A 19,725-nucleotide genomic window follows, 5' to 3' on the forward strand; every position below is an offset into this window, starting at 1 on the left:
GAAGCTCAGGATCAGAATATACGCCCAGGGTCACAGTTAGTAAGCAGTAGATATATCCAAAGTCAATGTTCTTCCTCTCTAGGCAGTGTGACTTTTTTTTTTTTTTTTTTTTTTTAGGAAAAAACTGAGAGTTTTACTTACCCTGCATAAGATCACATGGATAGAAATATGAAGTTAGGAAATTTTTTTTAGCCTCTATCATTTTGACTCCAGAGGGTAAACCATTATTATTAAATAACAACATCATCCTCAGGAAAGGCTAAGACATTTCCAGGAGCAAAGATATGTTGGTACGTGGGCTAGGAACAGAGGGTATTAAAATGTGTGTGTGTGTGTGTGTGTGTGTCTGTGTGTGCGCGCGCGCGCGCGCGCGCGTGCGTGTGTCTGTCCTCTCACTGAGGACATGATTCAGGTCATTATCTTCTTAGATTCTTCTGTTTTCTACTTCTTTCTATGATTTGATCTTAGCTATTCAACACACATACCCACATACCCCGTACATGCACATCTAGGTACCATGTGCTCAGCACTGTGAAGCAACCTGAGGGAAGTGCAGGTGCCTCTGCTGAGCATCCAATGCAAAAGGAAGCCATCCCACTCAGAGCAGCAGAACACACGCCTCCAGATGCAAGCAGTTACCATATTAGTCGTCTGGACAATGCTAGGAGCTCAACGAAGAGCTTGTGCCTGGGGTTGAGGGGAGATGATGAACCCTCAGAGTATGAACTGCTCCTTCCCTCCAATTCCTTCCTTCCAAGTCCTGCCCAATCCTTGGGGACAGAGAAGGTGACATTAGCTCCCTCCCTTCTTGCTGTGTCTTCTTTTTCTCAGGGTATCTCAACAGGGATAGAAAGTTGAGTGGTTTTAACAACCACTTAGGGCTGGGTCATTGCGCTGGTGATACAGAGGCTTTCGGGAAGGGTATGTTGGGGAAAACTGCCCTGAGCTGAACCAGTCTGGGTAGGGATTTTCTCAAATTATAATTCAGTTTTGGCCTGGAACACTGTGGGCTGAGACGGCCCTAATGGTTGGAGACCAAAATTGTCTTCCTTTCCTCAAAATGATCCCTTATTCCCAAGTCCCACCTATTTATTTTGGGTGAAAATTAAATAGCTCTTTCCTTATAACTCTTATAACTTAGGTATTTAAGCACAAGGCAAAAACTCACTTTCTGCCTGTATTAGCTCTCCTAGTTCCCAAGGTCAGGATCTCTCTCTCTCTCTCTCTCTCTCTCTCTCTCTCTCTCTGTCTCTCACTCTCCCTCTCTTTCTTTTTTTGATACCAGGGATTGAACTCAGGGGCGCTTAACTACTTGGTCATATTTCCAGGCCATTTTCATTTTTTACTTTGAGACAAGGTCTCACTAAGTTCCTTAAGGCCTCACTCAGTTGCTAAGGCTGGCTTTGAACTTGAGATCCTCCTGCTTCAGCCTTCTGAGCCACTGGGATTACAGGTGTGTGCCACCTCACCTGGCTGAAGAACAATTCTTAAAACTGCATTTAGAGTCAATACTTTTTTGTTGTAAAATCATAAAGAGTATTTCTAGGTTAACAAAACCAGATTTTAATTTGGACTTTGATCTTTCAACAAATTGTAGAGAATGGAAGGCCAAAATAGTTTCTTTACAGAAAACAATATCTATATATGTAATCAGAAGTACGAATTTGGTAACAGAAAAGATTTTATGCCTGCTGGCATCTCAGAAGCAGGTTTTAAAGAGCTTAATTTTGTTTCCTTCATTCTCCTCTTGGATACCACACCCTGCACATGCATGGTGGGAGAGCAAGCATTCATTGATAGTGAGTTAAACATGCCCCAGGAGACCCACCATGGAGACCAGCATTCTGCCAAAATGGGTGCCAAGAACTCTCCTTCAAAGTGTTATCAACCACTATTTGTCAAAGTGCAAAGCCACCTTATGAAAGTACGGTATTGTTATTTTTCCATTTTACAGGTAAGGAATCCAAGGCACAGGGAGTTAAATACTCTTCAGTCTCTGAAATTTGTGGTTGATCCAGGTGGTTCAACCCAGGGAGCGATCACAGCTAGTGTGCTGGACTGATTCTCCATGGCATCTACTGCTTGGGGCAATGTTTATTTGCCTCCTGGGCTGCAATGCTGGAGGTGGGAGGTAAAAAAGGGGGCAGAAGAGACCATTCTGCTGTGACATCACTTAGGAACTACTGATTTTTATAGGGGAGGGTATAGTAAAACTCTCTTGGAGAATTCCAAGTATCTGCTTTATATTAAACAAGCACCTGAGTAATGTGCTTGAGTCCCACAGGGGACAGAGTGGGAGTAAAGGAGGAAGGGTGGTTATAATAATGTCTCCTGTTTTTCCTCCCATCTCTGTCTTGCAGGGGTTAACTCCTTCATGGTTTACATGGCCTATAAGGATTTGTATCAAGTATCCAACACAGAGGTAACAACACATTTTCTGTGTGGTTTGGGGTATTTGGATGGGTTTCCTAGTGTTACTGTTGACCTTGGCCCTTCTACCATGAGTCACTGTGGTCACTGTGGGAGACTACTGGGCCAGAGTGCTTCTTGAAGCCCTTGCAGTCCATGTGGCATTTAAAATAAGGTAATGTGCAGGGTGCCTATGGCAAGACAGATAGAGACCTAGACTTTCCATTGAGAATAGCTTTCTTGAAGGCTAAGATGAAGGGCATGCCTAAATCTCCATCTGTAGGACGAAACCTCGAAAACCCAGTGGAAGCTCAGGGTTCTTCGCCTATAAGGTCAGGAGGGCCTCCTGCCATTTGAAGTAATTGTACCACCTTGCCTCAGTCTCTCCCTAGATAGTCATGCAGGTGTTGGTGTTAGACCAATCTCAAGTGTCACAGGAAATGTAAGAAATTAATTCCCGTGCCTCCTGGTTAGGAGGTGAAGGTAGGTCTGCCTTGAGATGTTCAGAGATAAGGGTTTCATGTTTTGCAACAGGGCTGTTAATGCCTTTCTGGAGCACATGTTGAGAAAGATTCTAAAGCTGTGTCTCAGCTCGATGAGTAGTGATTCCATTAAAAATGTGTGTCGGAGGCAGAGGATCGGGGCTGGCAGCACTTCGTCACAGTCATCCTGCCTCTCTAGGACTCATGACTCTCTAGGAGTCATAGACAAAAACCTCCCAGAGTTTCTTTGGACTACACTCCTCTTTGCTCATGCACATTTCAGGTTCTTTTCCTAGTCACTGATTTATTCCATTTATTTTAGCTCTGGCTTTAGTAATTGGTCTTCATGTGAAGTTGCTCAAAGTGCCTGTGAAGGTGACAAAGATTCATTTCTATTTCAGCTCTATGAGATCTTCACCTGCCTGGGAGAACTGGGAGCCATTGCTCAAGTCCATGCTGAGAATGGAGATATCATTGCCCAGGTAATACTGCAGCTCCCTGGAGTGTGCCTTCTGTGTGGACTTGGGTCTGCTTCCGTTTGTTGCCTTACTAGCATTGCTTCAGCTCTCAGCATGTGCGAGGTTCCATCATAAGCAGGTTACTAAAGGCAGAACTCATCCTCAAGAACCTTACAGTGTACATGGAAGAAAAAAGGAGAGGGGAATGAAGACAAATACAGAGAAACTGGAAGATGCTGTAACACAGGAAGAGGTCTGGCCCTCCTAGAGAACCAGAAAGGGAATTTTGGAAGAAGCAGCTTTCAAATTGGGCTATTAAATGGGAAGGCAGTGCTGATTCTCTCCTGAAAATGAATCAAAGCTACATAACATTCTCTGTCCTAAAGAAAAACCCTAAGGCAGCATTTCTCAGAAGCCAGAAATCCAGTCGAGGTCTGGTGAACCCACTGCCTTAGATCCTAGAAATCACATTGAAAAACTGAGGAAAGAGTGATGAAAGCAGAGGCCCTAAGGCCCAAATGATCATTTATAGGGCGCAGAAAGCCACTCCCATTCCATCTCCTGGGTTGCTTAATGGAATAGATGCACAGATGTGTCCTAGGCAGGGTTTGGCTTATCTCAGAAACATTCAGCATTGGCCTCTGCTAGGAGACAACCAAGAAAGAAGAGGGAGCTCTCAGCCAGCTCTGTAGCACCAATGAGAACCATCATTCATTCTTTGGAAAAGTATGTCCTGAGTCCTTTGCACCAAGCACTGGGCTGTAAAAGTGAGCCAAAGCAGATGCATCCCATACTCACAAGTACCAAGCTGTGCCTTCATTTCAGATGTCTGGGACATAGTGAATGTGACTGGCAGGGGTATGGAGCCTTGCCTAGGCAGACCTTCATTTCAGACCCATTAGCTTCCTAGAGGGTGTGATTTGGGGAATACTTTCTACTGTTTGCTGGGCACTGGTAAGTGCTCTAGTCTATTGTCACTTAGTCTTCTTCCAGTCCTCCTAAGATGCCCTTATCCTTCCTGTTTCATAGACAAGAATATTGAGGCTCGGAGGGATTGGCCCAAAGATCACAGGAGATAACTAGGAAAACCAGATGTCAACTCTAAAGTGATTTGCTGGCTGGGGATATAGCTCAGTTGGTAAAGTGCTTGCCTCACATGCACAACGCCCTGGGTTCAATCCCCAGGACCATTAAAAAATAACAATAATAAAATAAAATAAATGGGTAATTCTATATACATATAAGAATTACCCATTTCTCTTAGTAAAAATAAATAAATAAATAAATAAAATAAAATGATTTGCCTCACCTGCAGTGCAGGGCTCCAGCTTCTTCCAGTTCTTGTTGTGATTTCAGACTCTTGAGAGTTCTCACTTGTCGGGGAGGGGAGCCAACTGTGCAGTTTCCTCTCGCTCCTGACCAAGGAGGCTAATTAGTCAGACCCCTAGCAGTGCCTTCTCCCGCATCCCCCACACCCCCTGGCATAGTGAAATCATTTTCTGTAGAGGACCCAACTGCCTAGCTCCTGGGGGAGGTGTTCTACTGCCCTGCCGTCAGGACCGCTAGTCCTATCCCTTCTCCAAGTGTTCAGTCCAGCAGCCAGAGGTCCCCGCCTCCCGCCAGCTGGAAACCAAACCCCTGGCTCCTTCATTCCAGCCTCAGTAGAGGCAAAGGGATTCCAGCCCTCAGACCCTCCTCGTCTCAGCTCCTTTTCCTTTGTAACTCCTCAGGGCAGACCGTTTGTTTCTCCAGTTACCCCCACTCTTCTCCTACCTTGGGGAGATCTGTTCTCAGTCAGGAAAGGAATAAGGGCATTTTTCCATTTGGATGAGTTTCTTTGTGTGTGTTTATTAAATTCAGCTTGGGCTGAAAGATTTTATCACATTGTCTAAGTGAAGACAGCTGCTACACTGAGTTTCTTGCTGCATTTCTGCAAGTGACTAAAGAGTGAGAAGTCTTTTCCTTTGGGTACAAACAAGGGCAAGTTTCAAAATTTCAAGTTGGCAAATAGAGAGAACAGCATCTTTAGCCATTCTTTTAACTAATACTTATAGAACACCTACTATGTGCCAGGCCTTGGAGAAGGGAGATGAAGACAGGGCTCCATTTCTCATTAGAATAAGCCACACCATAGGTCCCATGATGGCAACTGATATGTGGCTGTAACTGATGAGCACCTCACTGCTGTGCTACCCTGTGTCAGGTACCACTGATGAGTCTTCATGTTGACATTCCTAATCTTGGGTCTGTAGGAGCACCATGGAGTTTAGAGTAGGGATTCCCTACATGAGCAGTGCATTAGAGTCACTGGGTTTTATGGATTCCAGAGATTCTGATTCAATAGTTCAGTAGTAGGGTTCAGGAAAACGTATGTTGAAGACGTACCCTAGTGAATGTGTTTGGAAGTGATTGCTTGAGCTAGCTTCACCCTCTGCATTATCCTTGCACCCCTGCACAAGACAGAAGTGAGTGTCATGTAAGACCCAAGATGCTCTAGTCATGAGTCTTCACCTTTAATGAGTTAGGGCAATTCAGAGTGGACACCCACTGGACTTTGGAAGAAATATTATTCAGCCAGGCCTCCATCAATGAAAACTGCAAAAAAAGAAAAAGTGAAAAGTGAAGGTGCTTCACCAGAAAAAAATCAGCTTCTGACCTTGTTGTGTGTGTGTTTTTTTTTTTTCCTTTTGCACTGATTATAGTATTTGCATTTGTATTTTCCTTTTTACTCCACAAGAAAACCAAAAAGTTCTTCTTTTCCAGGAGGTCAGAATTCTTTCTTCTAAATCTCATAGTTGCAAAGTGAGACAAGTCTAGTTCCATTCACCATTTCCTCTGTATCACCAGGATACTCCCAGGCCATTAGGCCAGGCTTGCTGGAGCAGAAGTTTTTAGGAACCAGTAATTTCAGAGTGAATGCCAGCAGAACTGTAGATGTAGTGGCTTAGGATTTCTGCCAGGTCCAATTAGCCCCTCTGTGTGTTCACTGCCCAGCCACCTGCTTCTTTGTGAAAGCTGGCCAGAAGTCAGAGGAATTTAGCAACCAGCCATGAGGGTCAGGCAGTTCTGCAGTGTCCACAACATAGTTAAATAGAATTTGAACCAAAACACTAATTCAAGTAATGCTGTCTAGAGGCATTATTTTGTCTGGTTAAATTCTGAATCCATTAATTTAAGCCACGGTGTTAAAGCATAAAAACTCAGAGGGGTTTATTAAATGTAGATTGCTAGGATTCAGCCTTGGGTCTTCTGATTTGGTAGGCCAGAATACAGCCAGAAATCTTCATTGCTGCAAAAGCAGCTCAGGTGATTGTGATGCAGGTGGTGGGTGGACCACACTTTGGGGAATGTATTACTAAACCGTAAGCTTCGTGAGGTCAGAAGCTACATCACTTTAATTCAAGTGCTTAACCCAGAGCCTAGCATGAAGCAGATACTAAGTCCATTTTGTCTAATAATTGGGTTTAAAGTGCATGAATGACCAAACCAACAAGTTAAACAAGTGTACTCTCAGAAGCAGCTGCATCTGAAATAGATGACAAGTAAGTGATTTGATGTGACTTCTGATGCTTAATGCAGATAAAAAGTGGAGACTTAAATAGACTCACTGTATTCCTCTTAATAAAAGGAAATGATGCTTAAATTTTTTCCCTACTGTTTAGTTAAGACTCTACACTATATTGCAATTCCAAATATAGAATTAAAATACTTGTTTCAGGTAGACACTTTATTTTTTCTTCTTGAGCACATCTTTAGATCAGAACATACCAGTGTAATTTATTTTTCCAATCTTGGCTAAGCTCATTGAAGAACTTTAAATTTTATTTTTCTCATTCTAGGAGCAAGCCCGGATGTTGGAAATGGGGATAACTGGCCCAGAAGGTCATGTTCTGAGCAGACCAGAGGAGGTATGTTACAGGGGTTGAGGCTGAGGGTGGGGGGCAGGGAGAGAGAAGCCGTAGCAGGGCTCTCTTTTTCACCAGCATCTTCTGGGAGACTCTTCTTATCACAGTCCCAGTCACTTAGTCATGACCTGTCTGTCACTCATTTGACATTTGAAGTGTTTGTTTGATCTATTTTCCTGAACCACACATATACACAGGGTATGAATAAATATTGCTGAAAGGTGGTGAGAATCATGAATACCAGATAGCAGTATTGGAACATTTCTTTCAAAGACCACTTCGGACTGACCCTAGCTCAAGGGCTGTGAGAAAATTAGAAAGGAATGTAAAGGAGACACTTCTGACCCCTTAATCTCTCTAAAGAGAACATGAATTGCAGTATACTTTGAATTTTCAGTAGGAATGTTAAATTTCTAATTTCTTTCTTATTGTGAATCTTGGAGACATTTCTACTTACTTTGTATTTCATTTTGTGTTTTGAGTCTTGCAAAATATTAGTCATGTGGATAGGTCGTTGAATGAGTCTTGCAAAATATTGGTCATGTGGATAGGTGGTTGAATGGGCAAATCCTTATGCCCACTGATTTGCCTAAGGTGATGTTTATATCCAGGTGTGGAAGTTTCCCACATGTAAAATAAATGATGATGTGCACCTATGCTTAGCAGCTGAAAAACCAATAAAAAGTGACTAGTGACTAATCCATATCTCTGGGATGTCCACAACTTACTGCTGGCATGGGAGTTCAAGGTGAGGATTGACTGCCCATACAGCTGAGAGCAACTTGACTTTGGGAGAGCAACCAGGGACAGACACCTGGAGTGAATTTAAAGCTCTTCATGTCAGTGAAGCAAATCCGGTTCCCATTGTTGTTCCAAACTCTACAAGAGGTAAAAGAAAGAATCAGAACCAGAAGATTATATTCCATTGCACATTGCTTTTAGAGCTTTTTAAAAAATTGAAATGTAATCAACACATAGAGAAAAGTGTTCCTATCATAAGGATGCGCTTGATTTTCACAAACTGGATACACTTGTTCAAGGAGCACCCAGGTGGTGATACAGAACACTGTCAGCTCCCCGAAATGCCCTGGTGTCTAGTGACATTTTTGTTGCCCTTTGAAATAATGTATAAGTTTGTGATCAGGACTTTAATTGTACACGTCATTCCCGAGGAGTGTCTCTTTAGTAATTCTGGGTGCTTTGGAAAGCTTACACCTGCGACTGTACTAACTGCATACATTACTTCAGTTACCCTTGCTGCCACTGTAGGTAGTTGTACAGGTAAAGAAACTGAGGCTCAGAGAAGTTAAGCCACTGACTGGTCATGTTTGGAGGATTGGAAAATAATTTATGCAATGTGAGCAAGCCAGGATGATCAGCACTATTTGTAAAACTTCATAAATGCTGGTCACTGGAGAGATGTGCTGGCAAGATGGGTTTCTTCAGCAGCAGCCAGGGGATTTCAGAGCAAAGTCTATTTTTGTTCCTTGATTTGTTTTTTCAACCTCCCCCCTCACCCCCCCCCAACCTTCTCCCTGTTCCCGTCTCCTTTTTAGTAAAATAAGCCTCTGAGCTGCAAATCTCTACAACCCTGAAAACCCTTTAGGGTGAAGTTGGAAGGTGATGTAACCGTCCAAAGATAGTCATGTTGTCGAAGTGTGGAAGAACCTGTAGTTCTGGAGGGAATGAGATCAAAGGGGCCAGGGCTGAGGTCAAGGGGGAGCTGAAGTGGTCAGCATAGGTGTGAAGGGGTAGGAGGAGCCAGCACCGCTTCAGCTCAGAGCACACCCAGATTCCATCTCAAGTGGTGCTATCCAGAGTGGAACCCCAGGCACAGAGCAGCTGCTCCCCGGGTAGGGTGTCTGGGTGCTTCATATGGTAGACTGCATTCACCTGCACTCATGGGCCTCCAGGGACTTGTCTGCATGGAATGAAGTGCAGCTTGGGGGTCACCAGCTCAGTTATGAAGTTCCTAGAGCCTTTCTACTGAGCCACATCCACCACAGGCAGTCACTGGTTTGCATTATTCAACCACTGGGCATCTGCAAGCTATTTTTGGTGTTTTTTTTTTTTTTTTTTTTTTTTTTTTTAAGCACTGGGCTGCACAGACAAACCAGAAAGTCATATCCATATAAAAGGGATCTGTTGCTGATTGAATGGAAAAATTCCAATGTCTCCGCTCTGGGCTGAATTGGACTAACTCAGGCTTTGGGTAGTAACACAGACTCTCACCCTGGTCAGAAACTGTGATCAGCAGTAAGACCTAGAGCCACTCTTCAAGAGACACTTGCTTTGACCCAGGAGTGGGAGAATTAACTCATTTAATCCTTCCAGCGGCCCTGGTTGTCAGGTCCTGTTATTACTTGCACTTTAAAAGATAAGGAAAGAAGGCACTGAGAAGTTTTGAAGGTACCTGAGGTCACCCAGCTTGTAGCAGAATCAGGACTCAGAATCAGGCCATGTGAGAAAGCCCGAGCTCTCAGATCCTACTTTGTTAATAAAATAAGGGGAAACACATTACTTCTTACTTAATAAATGCAACTGGGTTAGTTAGCATATTTGAAAACATGAATTCTACACTAGGGCGGGATGAACAAGATCAACAATAAAAGAAGTCTTTGTGCTTGGAAGCCTGGGAATTATTATTATAAGCAATGCCTCCTCGGATTAACCCTTTGCCTACCACATATTGCTGCAGGGAAGGATTTGTGGAGCCACATGCCTGATTGCCTTTAATAGTTATTCTAGAGTGGATGGTATGGTGATTGTGTTTTCCCAAAGAATCTTCCCTGAGAAGAGTGGGGAGCAGAGGCCTCCATTTTGGGTGCAGTATTTTTGATACCCCAGGGAAAGGAGGTCAGGGAAAACTCTGGCCTTCAGCAGATCAGTACTTACTTTGTCAAGTATTGGTCTCAAATGGCAGCCCTGTACTTCACCCTTCTTAGCTACATTTTACCAGGGAGGGTCGAGGCACGAGGAGCTGAGTGAAGAGACACAGCAGGATGAGGTGGGTCTGGGATGTGGCCCCAGCCCATCCTGTTCCAGACCCTCTAGGGTTTGAGCTGCTGCACAGCTCGCTGTCTGTGGAGGTGCTGAGGGACATGGGTGAGGCTCAGGTTCCTGTTGACTTCTGGAGATGTTCTTGTTTTCCTGCAGCTGGAAGCGGAGGCTGTGTTCCGTGCCATCACCATCGCCAGCCAAACCAACTGCCCCCTCTATATCACCAAGGTCATGAGCAAGAGTGCAGCTGATCTCATCTCACAAGCCAGGAAAAAAGGTGATTTGTGCTTCTAAGAATCAGAGCCCCTGATGTACTGCGCAGCTCTTTCCTCCCTGGCTAGTCCACATAGTATTGTTGCTCTTTTACTTATTTATTTATTGCCTTGCTCTCCAGAGCCTCAGCTACACCCAGGATCCTGAGATTTCTTCCACCTAGCCTATGAGTAAACTGAGGCAGGTTAAGTGGTTTGCCTGAGAGTGCACAGATGGAATTGAGGCTCAGTGTACCTTCCTTCCTCTTTTTAGATCTGTTATTTTCAGTTCACATTATCTGAATTTTATAAATGGATATATTAGTTTGGATTACACTGATTCCCCTGAACTGGCTTCAACAAGCAAACATAAGTCAGTGGTTGGTTGTGGGTATTTCGGACATAGCCAGATTGAGGGGGCTTCAACAGTGGCATTATCACTCTTATTCCCTTCTTGACTCTCTTTCCTGCCTGATGGCTTTATGTTCAGTATGAACAGTGACAAGAATAGAAGACTTATTTTCTTCAGTTCTTGGTGGAGGACATGATGGAGAAGTAGAACGCATTTTTTGCAACAGCTCAAGCAGTAATGTCCAGGAGCATGTGATTGTCTTGTTGTGGCCATGTGCTCATCCCTGAACCAAAGACAGCCCTGGGCAAGGTATAATGTGGCCAGGATTGAGGGAAGAATGCAGGGGCGGGGTCCCCCCACCTTAGCACACACAGGTTAGCACAAGATATTTTAGAAAGGGAGCTGAATGGGTCTCCAGAGGATGTCTAAAATCGTGGCTCCATGACCTGGGGCTCTGTCCCTGACACCTTCTGCCTTCTCCTTTTCTCTACTCCTATTTACTAGGGTTTCCATTGCTTGACTTTTGCTTAGCTTAAGTTTCCTCTCCTTTTGAAACTCTCTTTTCTGTTTTTGGTCCCTGTCCTCAGTGGCAGACTAATGGGCTCTTTTGTGAAGTTGGGGAAATGAATGGTGTGAGAAGCTGGAGATAAAGGTTCTGTGTTTGGTTGTGAAAGAGAATTTTCCCTGCCCAGTTGTGCAGTGGCTACTGAGTGTGGAGTCAATGTCCATCCTGGTGGTGGAGAGACCCAGGATGAGTGTGATTCATCTGCCCAATTAGTCTGAAAAACTCCATGTGTGGGTGGGTGACTGCAGTGGCTAAGAATAGTTCCAGCTGATGGCCAGCTGAGTTTTCAACTGCCTGGCCTTCTGGCAGAGGGCAGTCCTTTTCTTAAGAGAGGGAATCTACCTACTTGTCCAGACCTGGTAGGTTCTGAGGCATCCTCTACCTCACCATGTTCATGGTAGACTTGCTGTTTTCTCTTGCAGCATTTAAATGCCTCAAATGAGGGCTGGGGTTGTGGCTCAGTGGTAGAGCATTTGCCTAGCATGTGTGAGGCACTGGGTTCAATTCTCAGCACCACATATAAATAAATAAAATAAAGGTCCATTAACAACTAAAAATAAATTTAAGAAAAACTTTATTAAAATTTTTTTAAAAATAAATGCCTCAAATGAAATAGCAGTTGTTTCCCTGGGTGGAAAGCAGGAAAGCAGTCCAATGTTCTGTACCCATTCTTGGCAGGGGGCTGTAGGGGGGCTCACACCCCTACCACTTCTGGCCATGAACGTCCACCATCTTCACACTCTCCTGCCTTCTGCCTGATGGCTTTATCTGGCCTGGGACCCATCACCAGGGTATCCTGGGCACCTCTGAGGATGGGGCACTTCAGTTGTTTGCTGGTCTTATTTCAAACTTCATAGAGAGAATTCCTCCCCCTTAGTCTTCTGGCTCCTGATTGTCTGGCAAGGGGAACTCTTGCAGCTGTACCTCCAGGGTGGAAGGGAGGCACTATTTCAACGATGAAAAACTGGCTGCTGAGTTCGCAGCCAGTGAACATCTCATGGACTGTCATTCTCAGGGAAATGGTGAAGAACATTCCAAGCAGGAAGGCAGAGGGTCGCAGCACTTACTCTTCCCTCCTGACCATGTTTCTGGTTAAGTCTTTGCAAGTTTAATCACTTGCCACCAGTGCTCTTTAGCAACTCATCATGGCTGCTCAGAATTAATATTAAAAGGCTACAATTTAATGAGAACCAACTCTATACCCAGCACTGAGATACATCCTTTATATTTATTATCACATAGAATTCTCGAAGAACTCTGAGGCAGGTGCTATGGGCATTACCATCACCTTTGCATTTGCAGCAATTGGAGTGTGACTTGTTTAAATGTCCCAGGTAGGAGGAGGACCAGTAATCAAACTCAGGCATAATGACAATCTTGGCTTTCTAGTCTTCCATGCTAAGCATAGTCCAGAGGGATGGTTCCTCCACTTTCAAGATTGCATTTGTTCTCAATAATAGTTCAGTGCTTGCTTTAACTTTCAGTTTTCCACTTATTTGCATTCCTACATGCTTTAGTTTGATAAGTATTTTTAGAGAGAGACAGATCTTGAAATTGTCATTACATGTTAATCCATTTTATTGGACCCCCATAAAAACAAGGCTGCCATATGTGAATCATACCATTGCTTCCTTTTTTTGCCTTTGGCAAACATCACTAATCAATCATTAATCTTTTCTAGTGAGACCAGAAGCATTATTAGAATTCTTCCCTACCTATAATTCTAGATAACCATTACCAATTGATTGGAATTGAAACAAGGCAAAATCTATTTATAATCTTGGCCATAGAGCCTCCCAGAATATGCCCATATACAAACTTTGATGGTGAAAGATGGATGACCAAAGACCAAGGCTATCTTATATTCAAAGCATCCTTGGTGAAAGAGGCTGGCATAGATCAACCTGGTACCAACCAATTTTCTAGAGACATATTTTTCCTTCTGTGTTATTGTCTCTTCTTCTTTAAGAAGCTCAACTAAAGTTCAGATTAGTGTATTTTCCATTTTCCTTCCACACGTCTCCTTCGCTAGGCCCCTGATTCCTGTCACAGAATCCTAGAAGCCAGTCTCATCACTGATGGACCCATCTCAGGTGTTTGCATCCTCTGGAGCAAGCCACTTCTTTCCTTAGATTAAAGAGTAAGGAATTTAATGAAAAAACTCATGAGAGCTCCTGTTCCACAGACATGGATTTGACTTTCTGGAAACTAAAGCACGACCTTGTAAAAATAAAAGGATCTAGCAATTCCCATGGAGGTAGGGCACATTCAGGGCTTTGAACCCTATAATGGGAAAACGTAGAAGGTAAAGAAATTAGTATTTACCCAGAATCTGCTATATGCCAGACCCTTCATATCTGCAAAATTCTTTGACAAGCCCAAGAAGTAGACATCATCTCATTTTGTCCATTCTAGGACATATCTCCCATTTTAATATTTCTGAAATGAGGATGAATCTCGTAATCAATATATATTTTTCTTATATTTTCTTTGCCTCAAATTTTAATTTGCCTCAAAATTTGTGGATTAATGCTACATCGTACAATAATAATGGAGTCTTTCTATCTAAGGAATACAAAACTGCTCACATTTAGCAGAAAGACAAAAAAGCCTAGAAAAGTTGGGAATGTAGACTTGAACTTAGGTCTGCCTAACCGCAGTCCACAGCCTTGGGTAGGCTTAGGAGCTATGATTAAATATGCTGGGCTCAGTGAAGCATATACTTAATGCAAATCCATTGCCTACTTCCGCCTTTCCAGGAAATGTGGTCTTTGGAGAGCCCATTACTGCCAGCCTCGGTATAGATGGAACCCATTACTGGAGCAAGAACTGGGCCAAGGCGGCTGCGTTTGTGACATCCCCACCTCTGAGCCCTGACCCGACCACTCCTGACTACATCAACTCCTTGCTAGCCAGGTTGGTGCAGGAATCCTGAGCAGCAGTGGTTTTGCAGGAGTATCTTGGGGCCAGCTGGGATGGGGGCTGCAGTCATTCTATCTATCAGCTAGAAATTCTCCTGCAGGCTTGAGCACAGAACACAGGCTCTTCCCCATCATATTTCACAAGACAATACAGTCACAATGTAGATAATGGTCACAGCAGCGCATACTTGTGTGTGCCCAGCTCTGGTGAAACTACACACATGATCTCATTTGCTCTTCATAACAACTTTACCAGTGAGGCGCTGCTATCCCCATTTTACAGATTAAGCAACGGAAGGCTGAAGAGCTTAAATTATTTGCCTAAATTCAAATAGTCAACCATGATGACACTTAGGCAAAATTATAGGGAGACTCATTTCCTTTGAGTTCCTTTGATTTTGCTACAAATGAGATGATCTCATCCCACCCCCTCACTTTCTAGCTGGAGTAACTGAGCCTGCAGAGGGGGAGAAGCTCATCCAAGCTCACACAGAGAGTAAGGAGTAGGAAAGGGGTTCCACTAGATTCTGGTCTCCTGAGGGGCCCTGACCGTCTCCCCTGTTCACATGGAGCTTTTCTCCTTTTCCAGTGGGGATCTGCAGCTCTCTGGCAGTGCCCACTGTACCTTCAGCACTGCCCAGAAAGCCATTGGGAAGGACAACTTCACTGCCATTCCTGAGGGCACCAATGGTGTGGAGGAGCGGATGTCTGTCATCTGGGACAAGGCTGTGGTAAGGGACTGAGATCATGGAAGGGTGGCCAAGACCCAAATATCCATGGGCCAGATCAGAGCCTCCTGCATCAACCAAGCCAGAGGCACAGCTCCTCCAGGCTGCCCTGGGGAGGATGCTCAGCATGTGGAGCCAGGTGGCTCAGGGGTTTGGGGATTTACCTTCTAGTGATGAGTCCTGAGGTCTTGGATTCTAAGGAAGCTTCTTCATCTAGAGTGTTAAGAACTAGGAACCAGACACTTGGCTCTTTTACCTCATTGCATGAATCATCTGCACTTAGAATACTAGTGAATTAATTCTGGTCATTTGGAGGGTTTTATGGCTTCTTTTGAAAGGCCTGAACATAACGCTTTGAAATGGTAAGCAATGATTCTGTGCCCAGTCTGCTCATCAAGTATGCCCTGTACTGAGAGTATGAGATCATCCAGGCTGCTGTTTACAATCCAGGAGATTGCTTACCAATGTCTCTGGCCTCTCTTTTTAATTTTCTTTATTTACATCACAAAGGTTGATAAAAGAAATAGCCAAGTAAATTAAGACCTCTTCAAGATTTTAGGAAATTGACTGAAATGTTGTTAATAATAAACTCATTATTAAGTAAATTACTTCCCTTTATGTTCAGTGCCAAATAGAATATATATGAAATAGGGGCTGGGGAGATAGTTCAGTTGGTAGAGTTACAAGCACAAGGCCCTGGGTTCAATCCCGAGCACCACAAAAAAAAAAAAAAAATATATATATATATATATATATGAAATAGTGCCCCATTCATCTACATAGTTAGTCCAGGGACTCACTTCTCTTCTTGGGCCCCAAGGAGCTCAAGGCCAACCTTTAAATGCAGTTCTTTTCTTACTCAGGCTTTTTATTTTGAGAAGATAAAATATAAAACCTTTTGTCTCTTTTCTCACATAGTTAGCTTCTGTATTTTTTTACACTGTTCTGTATTTGTGAATGTATGTATGTATGTATGCTGACACTCTCTGAATTTGTTTAAAAGTAATATATACACTCATGTGCTGCATAATGACATTAAGTCACTGGTGGAGCACATAACTGGCCCTGTAAGATGATCTCAGTTGGTGATAGCTCAGCTTGGTTTGTGTAAGTGCACTCTATGAGGTTCACACAGTGACAGAATCACCACCAACAGATTTCTCGGAACATATCCTCATTGTTAAGTGATGTATAACTGTATTTTTAAGTTGCCAAAGTGATATATGCTTAATAAAGGACAGTTGGAAGCCTCAGACAAGCACATACATGAAAAAAAAAAAAAAAAACCCTTAATTCTGCTACCCAGGGATAACTATGATTGTCACTGAGGATTTTGCATATTTGTCCTATGAACATATAAATACACATATCTAAAAAGTCAGATCAAAAATCACATTACTTTTTACTGTGAACTATCTCTAATCCTTTTTGGAATTAGAACAGGTGAATAAGTAAATACATATACATATCCAGAAAAAACAAAAACAAAAACAAAAACATGCTGCTGGAGCATTAACTTCCATTTAACCCACATGTTTACCCATTTGCCTGGGTAACAAGACAGCCCAGCTCCTCCACCTTGCCTGGTGGCGATCTGTGCTCATCATGTCATGGATCCTTCTTTGGATTTTGGGGCCTTGGTGGTCTTCTTCCTCTGAGCTCAGAAGCCCTGCAATGGTTGATATAGAGATAGAGATGGATATTTAAATGTTTTGTATTTCAATAGGCCACTGGGAAAATGGATGAAAATCAGTTTGTGGCTGTGACAAGCACAAATGCCGCCAAGATCTTCAACCTGTATCCCCGCAAGGGAAGAATATCTGTGGGTTCTGACAGTGACCTGGTCATCTGGGATCCAGATGCTGTGAAGATCGTCTCTGCCAAGAACCACCAGTCGGTGAGCTCGGGCTGGCGGGAGCGGAGCTTGGAGAATGCCTGCACAGGGCTGGGCCCTGAGAAGTGCATTCGGGTGGTGTGCCATGCCAGTGTCTTCCGTCCAGGGAAGGCTGCAGTGGTAATCCATCCCTGGATCTGAGTACTTCAGACTCAGACTGTTTGCTTCTCATTTCTGTTTTCCAGAGTGGCAGGGCAGCAGAGGGACTCTGCCCTTCCTAGTCACTCAGGGATGGATAATGACAGTGTCTCCACCTCTGCCCATGCTCCTGTGATTGCTGAGGCTTAGACAGGCTCTTTGTATATATATATATATATATATATATATATATATATATATATATATATATCTCAATACACACACACACACACACACACACACACACACACACATATATTTTAATTGTAGGTAGACATAATATCTTTATTTTATTTTATTTTTTATGTGGTGCTGAGGATGGAACCCAGGGCCTCACGCATGCTTGGCAAGCGCGCTACCACTGAGCCACAACCTCAGCCCAGGCTCTTTGTTTTAAGAGAAAGAAAAATATAAATATTTTTGTCACATGGTCCTGTTCATGTGGAAGATAATAATCAAAGCCTAATATCTTCCAAAGATACTTATTAGGAAAAATAGCTGATATTTTTAAGCTTTTATGTTTCAGGCACTGTGCTTTTTAAGCTCACTGAATCTCCATAACAGTCTCCCATGGACAGGTACTATTATTACCCCATTTTATACTTAAGGAAATGGAAGTATAGAGAAATTAAATAATTTATGCAACAAATCAATAGTGAAGCTAACATTGAAACCCAGAACCTGACTCCAAGGTGATGTCCTTAACCACTTGGCAGTAATGTCTCTCCCTTGTTGAATTAGTGAAGGAAGTAGGGAGAAATCCTCTCCAGAGTGGTAATGGTCTCTGCTTAAACATCACCACGCTTTGAGCCAGCAGGGACCCATGTATCCCCTCGATCCATGCACTCGACTTCATGTACAGCAGCCCTGGTCGTTTTTCAGTTTCCCTTTGAACACTACCAGCAACAGAAACTGACTGCTACTTGAAGACCTTAATCAAGATTGCACACTTTTCTTTGTTAGAAGCCCAGTCTTTGTGAGCATCAGTCTCCTGGTGCCTTGTATGCATTGACAGCTTGCAGGCACACTGTAAGCTATTCCTGGCTCACCTGGTGACCGTACTTCCTGGGGCCACTGAAGGTAACCATGGTTCTCTTTCTCTTCTCCCTCCCCCATGCCGTTGCTTTGCCCCGCATCTCTAGGCTGCAGAGTATAACATCTTTGAAGGGATGGAGCTGCGTGGGGCGCCTCTGGTTGTCATCTGCCAGGGCAAGATCATGCTGGAAGATGGCAACCTACATGTGACCCAAGGGGCCGGCCGCTTCATCCCCTGCAGCCCATTCTCCGACTATGTCTACAAGCGCATTAAAGCCAGGAGGAAGGTAAGGAGCAGGGGGAGCCCCAGAGGTGAGGCAGGGGCTGTGTGTCCCGTTCAGACTCAGGGATAGTGACCATGAGATCCAGAGGGGCCTGTGTTCCCTAGACCCTCACAAAGAAAACCACGGCAGTGATCTCGTCCTCAGGAACAGCACGCAGACTTAACATGCTATAAAAGGGAGTTTTGAAAACATTTGGCCAACAGAAACTTTTTTCTAAACAATTTCCTTACATTTTATAGTGCTTTTATTTAAAAGAATTTAAAATAATTTCAATCCTGCCATGTAATATTAGTTTATTTTTAATAAAAACAAATTGTTCTTACAGGCTTAAAACAAGAAACAGTAGTCTGCACCTCCCCGTCTCTGTCCCATTATTGTTCCACGGGGCAAAAACCTTGAGTTGTGGTTCAATTAGAATCTTACTAATGTCCCTGATTACACACACACACACACACACACACACACACGTGTACAGGAACACAGGGTAGCTCTAGGGACTGAGGGCTGAGGCCCAGCAGTTTCTTTTCCCACTCACTCTCTTCCCCTTTCCACTCTCCAGATTTCCTTCCTATACCCTTAGTTCTCCGTGAAGTAAGATTAGACCAGCCCTGAGATTGTGGAATTTGAGCTCTGTTCTCCAGGTTTTTTTCTGGTAGAGAAGGGAATGAAACTCAAATTCCCTAATATCAACTCTTCCTATTAATGTGACTTGGATTCTGGAACCACAGAAATGCTGATGATCTGGAGTTCTTGGTTTGGGGAGTACAGATACAGTCACCATTCCACGAGTCGTTAGCATCTGCAGATTGATGGGCTTGGCTCCTGTGCCTGCCCCAAGTCACTGGGAGGGATGGGCAGCAGTACCCCCTTGGGAGTCCTACACTGACCCATGCTGGACCGTCAGGCACGCCTGGCAGTGTGTCCTCCTAGCCTCCCTTAAGGCCATGCTAAGACGTGGGTGGAGGCCAGCCTGCTGTACTGCTGCTGTGGGTGGTCTGGCAGTGTTTGTCTGATAGACTGTAAGCCCCTTTGGGGAAGGCACTGTGTTTCATGTGACTATAAACCCTGACGCTTGGCACAAGGCCAGGCACAGAGCATTCCGTGGATGTTGCTGACTGGCTCCGTAGTCCAGGGCAAGTTCACGGCCACAGCCAGAGGTCAGTGGGTCAGACCACAGACAGACTCAGACTTTAGGGCCTGCCAGCCCTGATCTGTGCTCAAGAGTGTAAGGATGGAGCTCCCATGTGATCCCATCCTGGCCAGCACATAGTGCCTCATCTCAGACTGCCGCCTTCCTGATGAC

At 43.9% G+C, this 19,725-nt stretch overlaps 1 protein-coding gene across 2 annotated transcripts in view; it reads left to right on the plus strand.

The window, feature by feature from the left end:
• DPYSL3 (dihydropyrimidinase like 3) overlaps positions 1-19,725 on the plus strand; it is a 104,909-nt gene that overhangs the window by 81,584 nt on the left and 3,600 nt on the right. For both annotated transcript variants that reach the window (XM_079144765.1, XM_079144766.1), the window contains 8 exons: positions 2,361-2,422; positions 3,293-3,373; positions 7,189-7,257; positions 10,411-10,531; positions 14,182-14,338; positions 14,933-15,074; positions 16,798-16,968; positions 18,246-18,425. In XM_079144765.1, the coding sequence (XP_079000891.1) occupies positions 2,361-2,422; positions 3,293-3,373; positions 7,189-7,257; positions 10,411-10,531; positions 14,182-14,338; positions 14,933-15,074; positions 16,798-16,968; positions 18,246-18,425 (983 nt within the window). The remainder of the gene's footprint in view (positions 1-2,360; positions 2,423-3,292; positions 3,374-7,188; positions 7,258-10,410; positions 10,532-14,181; positions 14,339-14,932; positions 15,075-16,797; positions 16,969-18,245; positions 18,426-19,725) is intronic.

This window comes from Sciurus vulgaris, assembly GCF_902686455.1.
Source record: "Sciurus vulgaris genome assembly, chromosome: 6".
Classification (NCBI taxonomy): domain Eukaryota; kingdom Metazoa; phylum Chordata; class Mammalia; order Rodentia; family Sciuridae; genus Sciurus; species Sciurus vulgaris.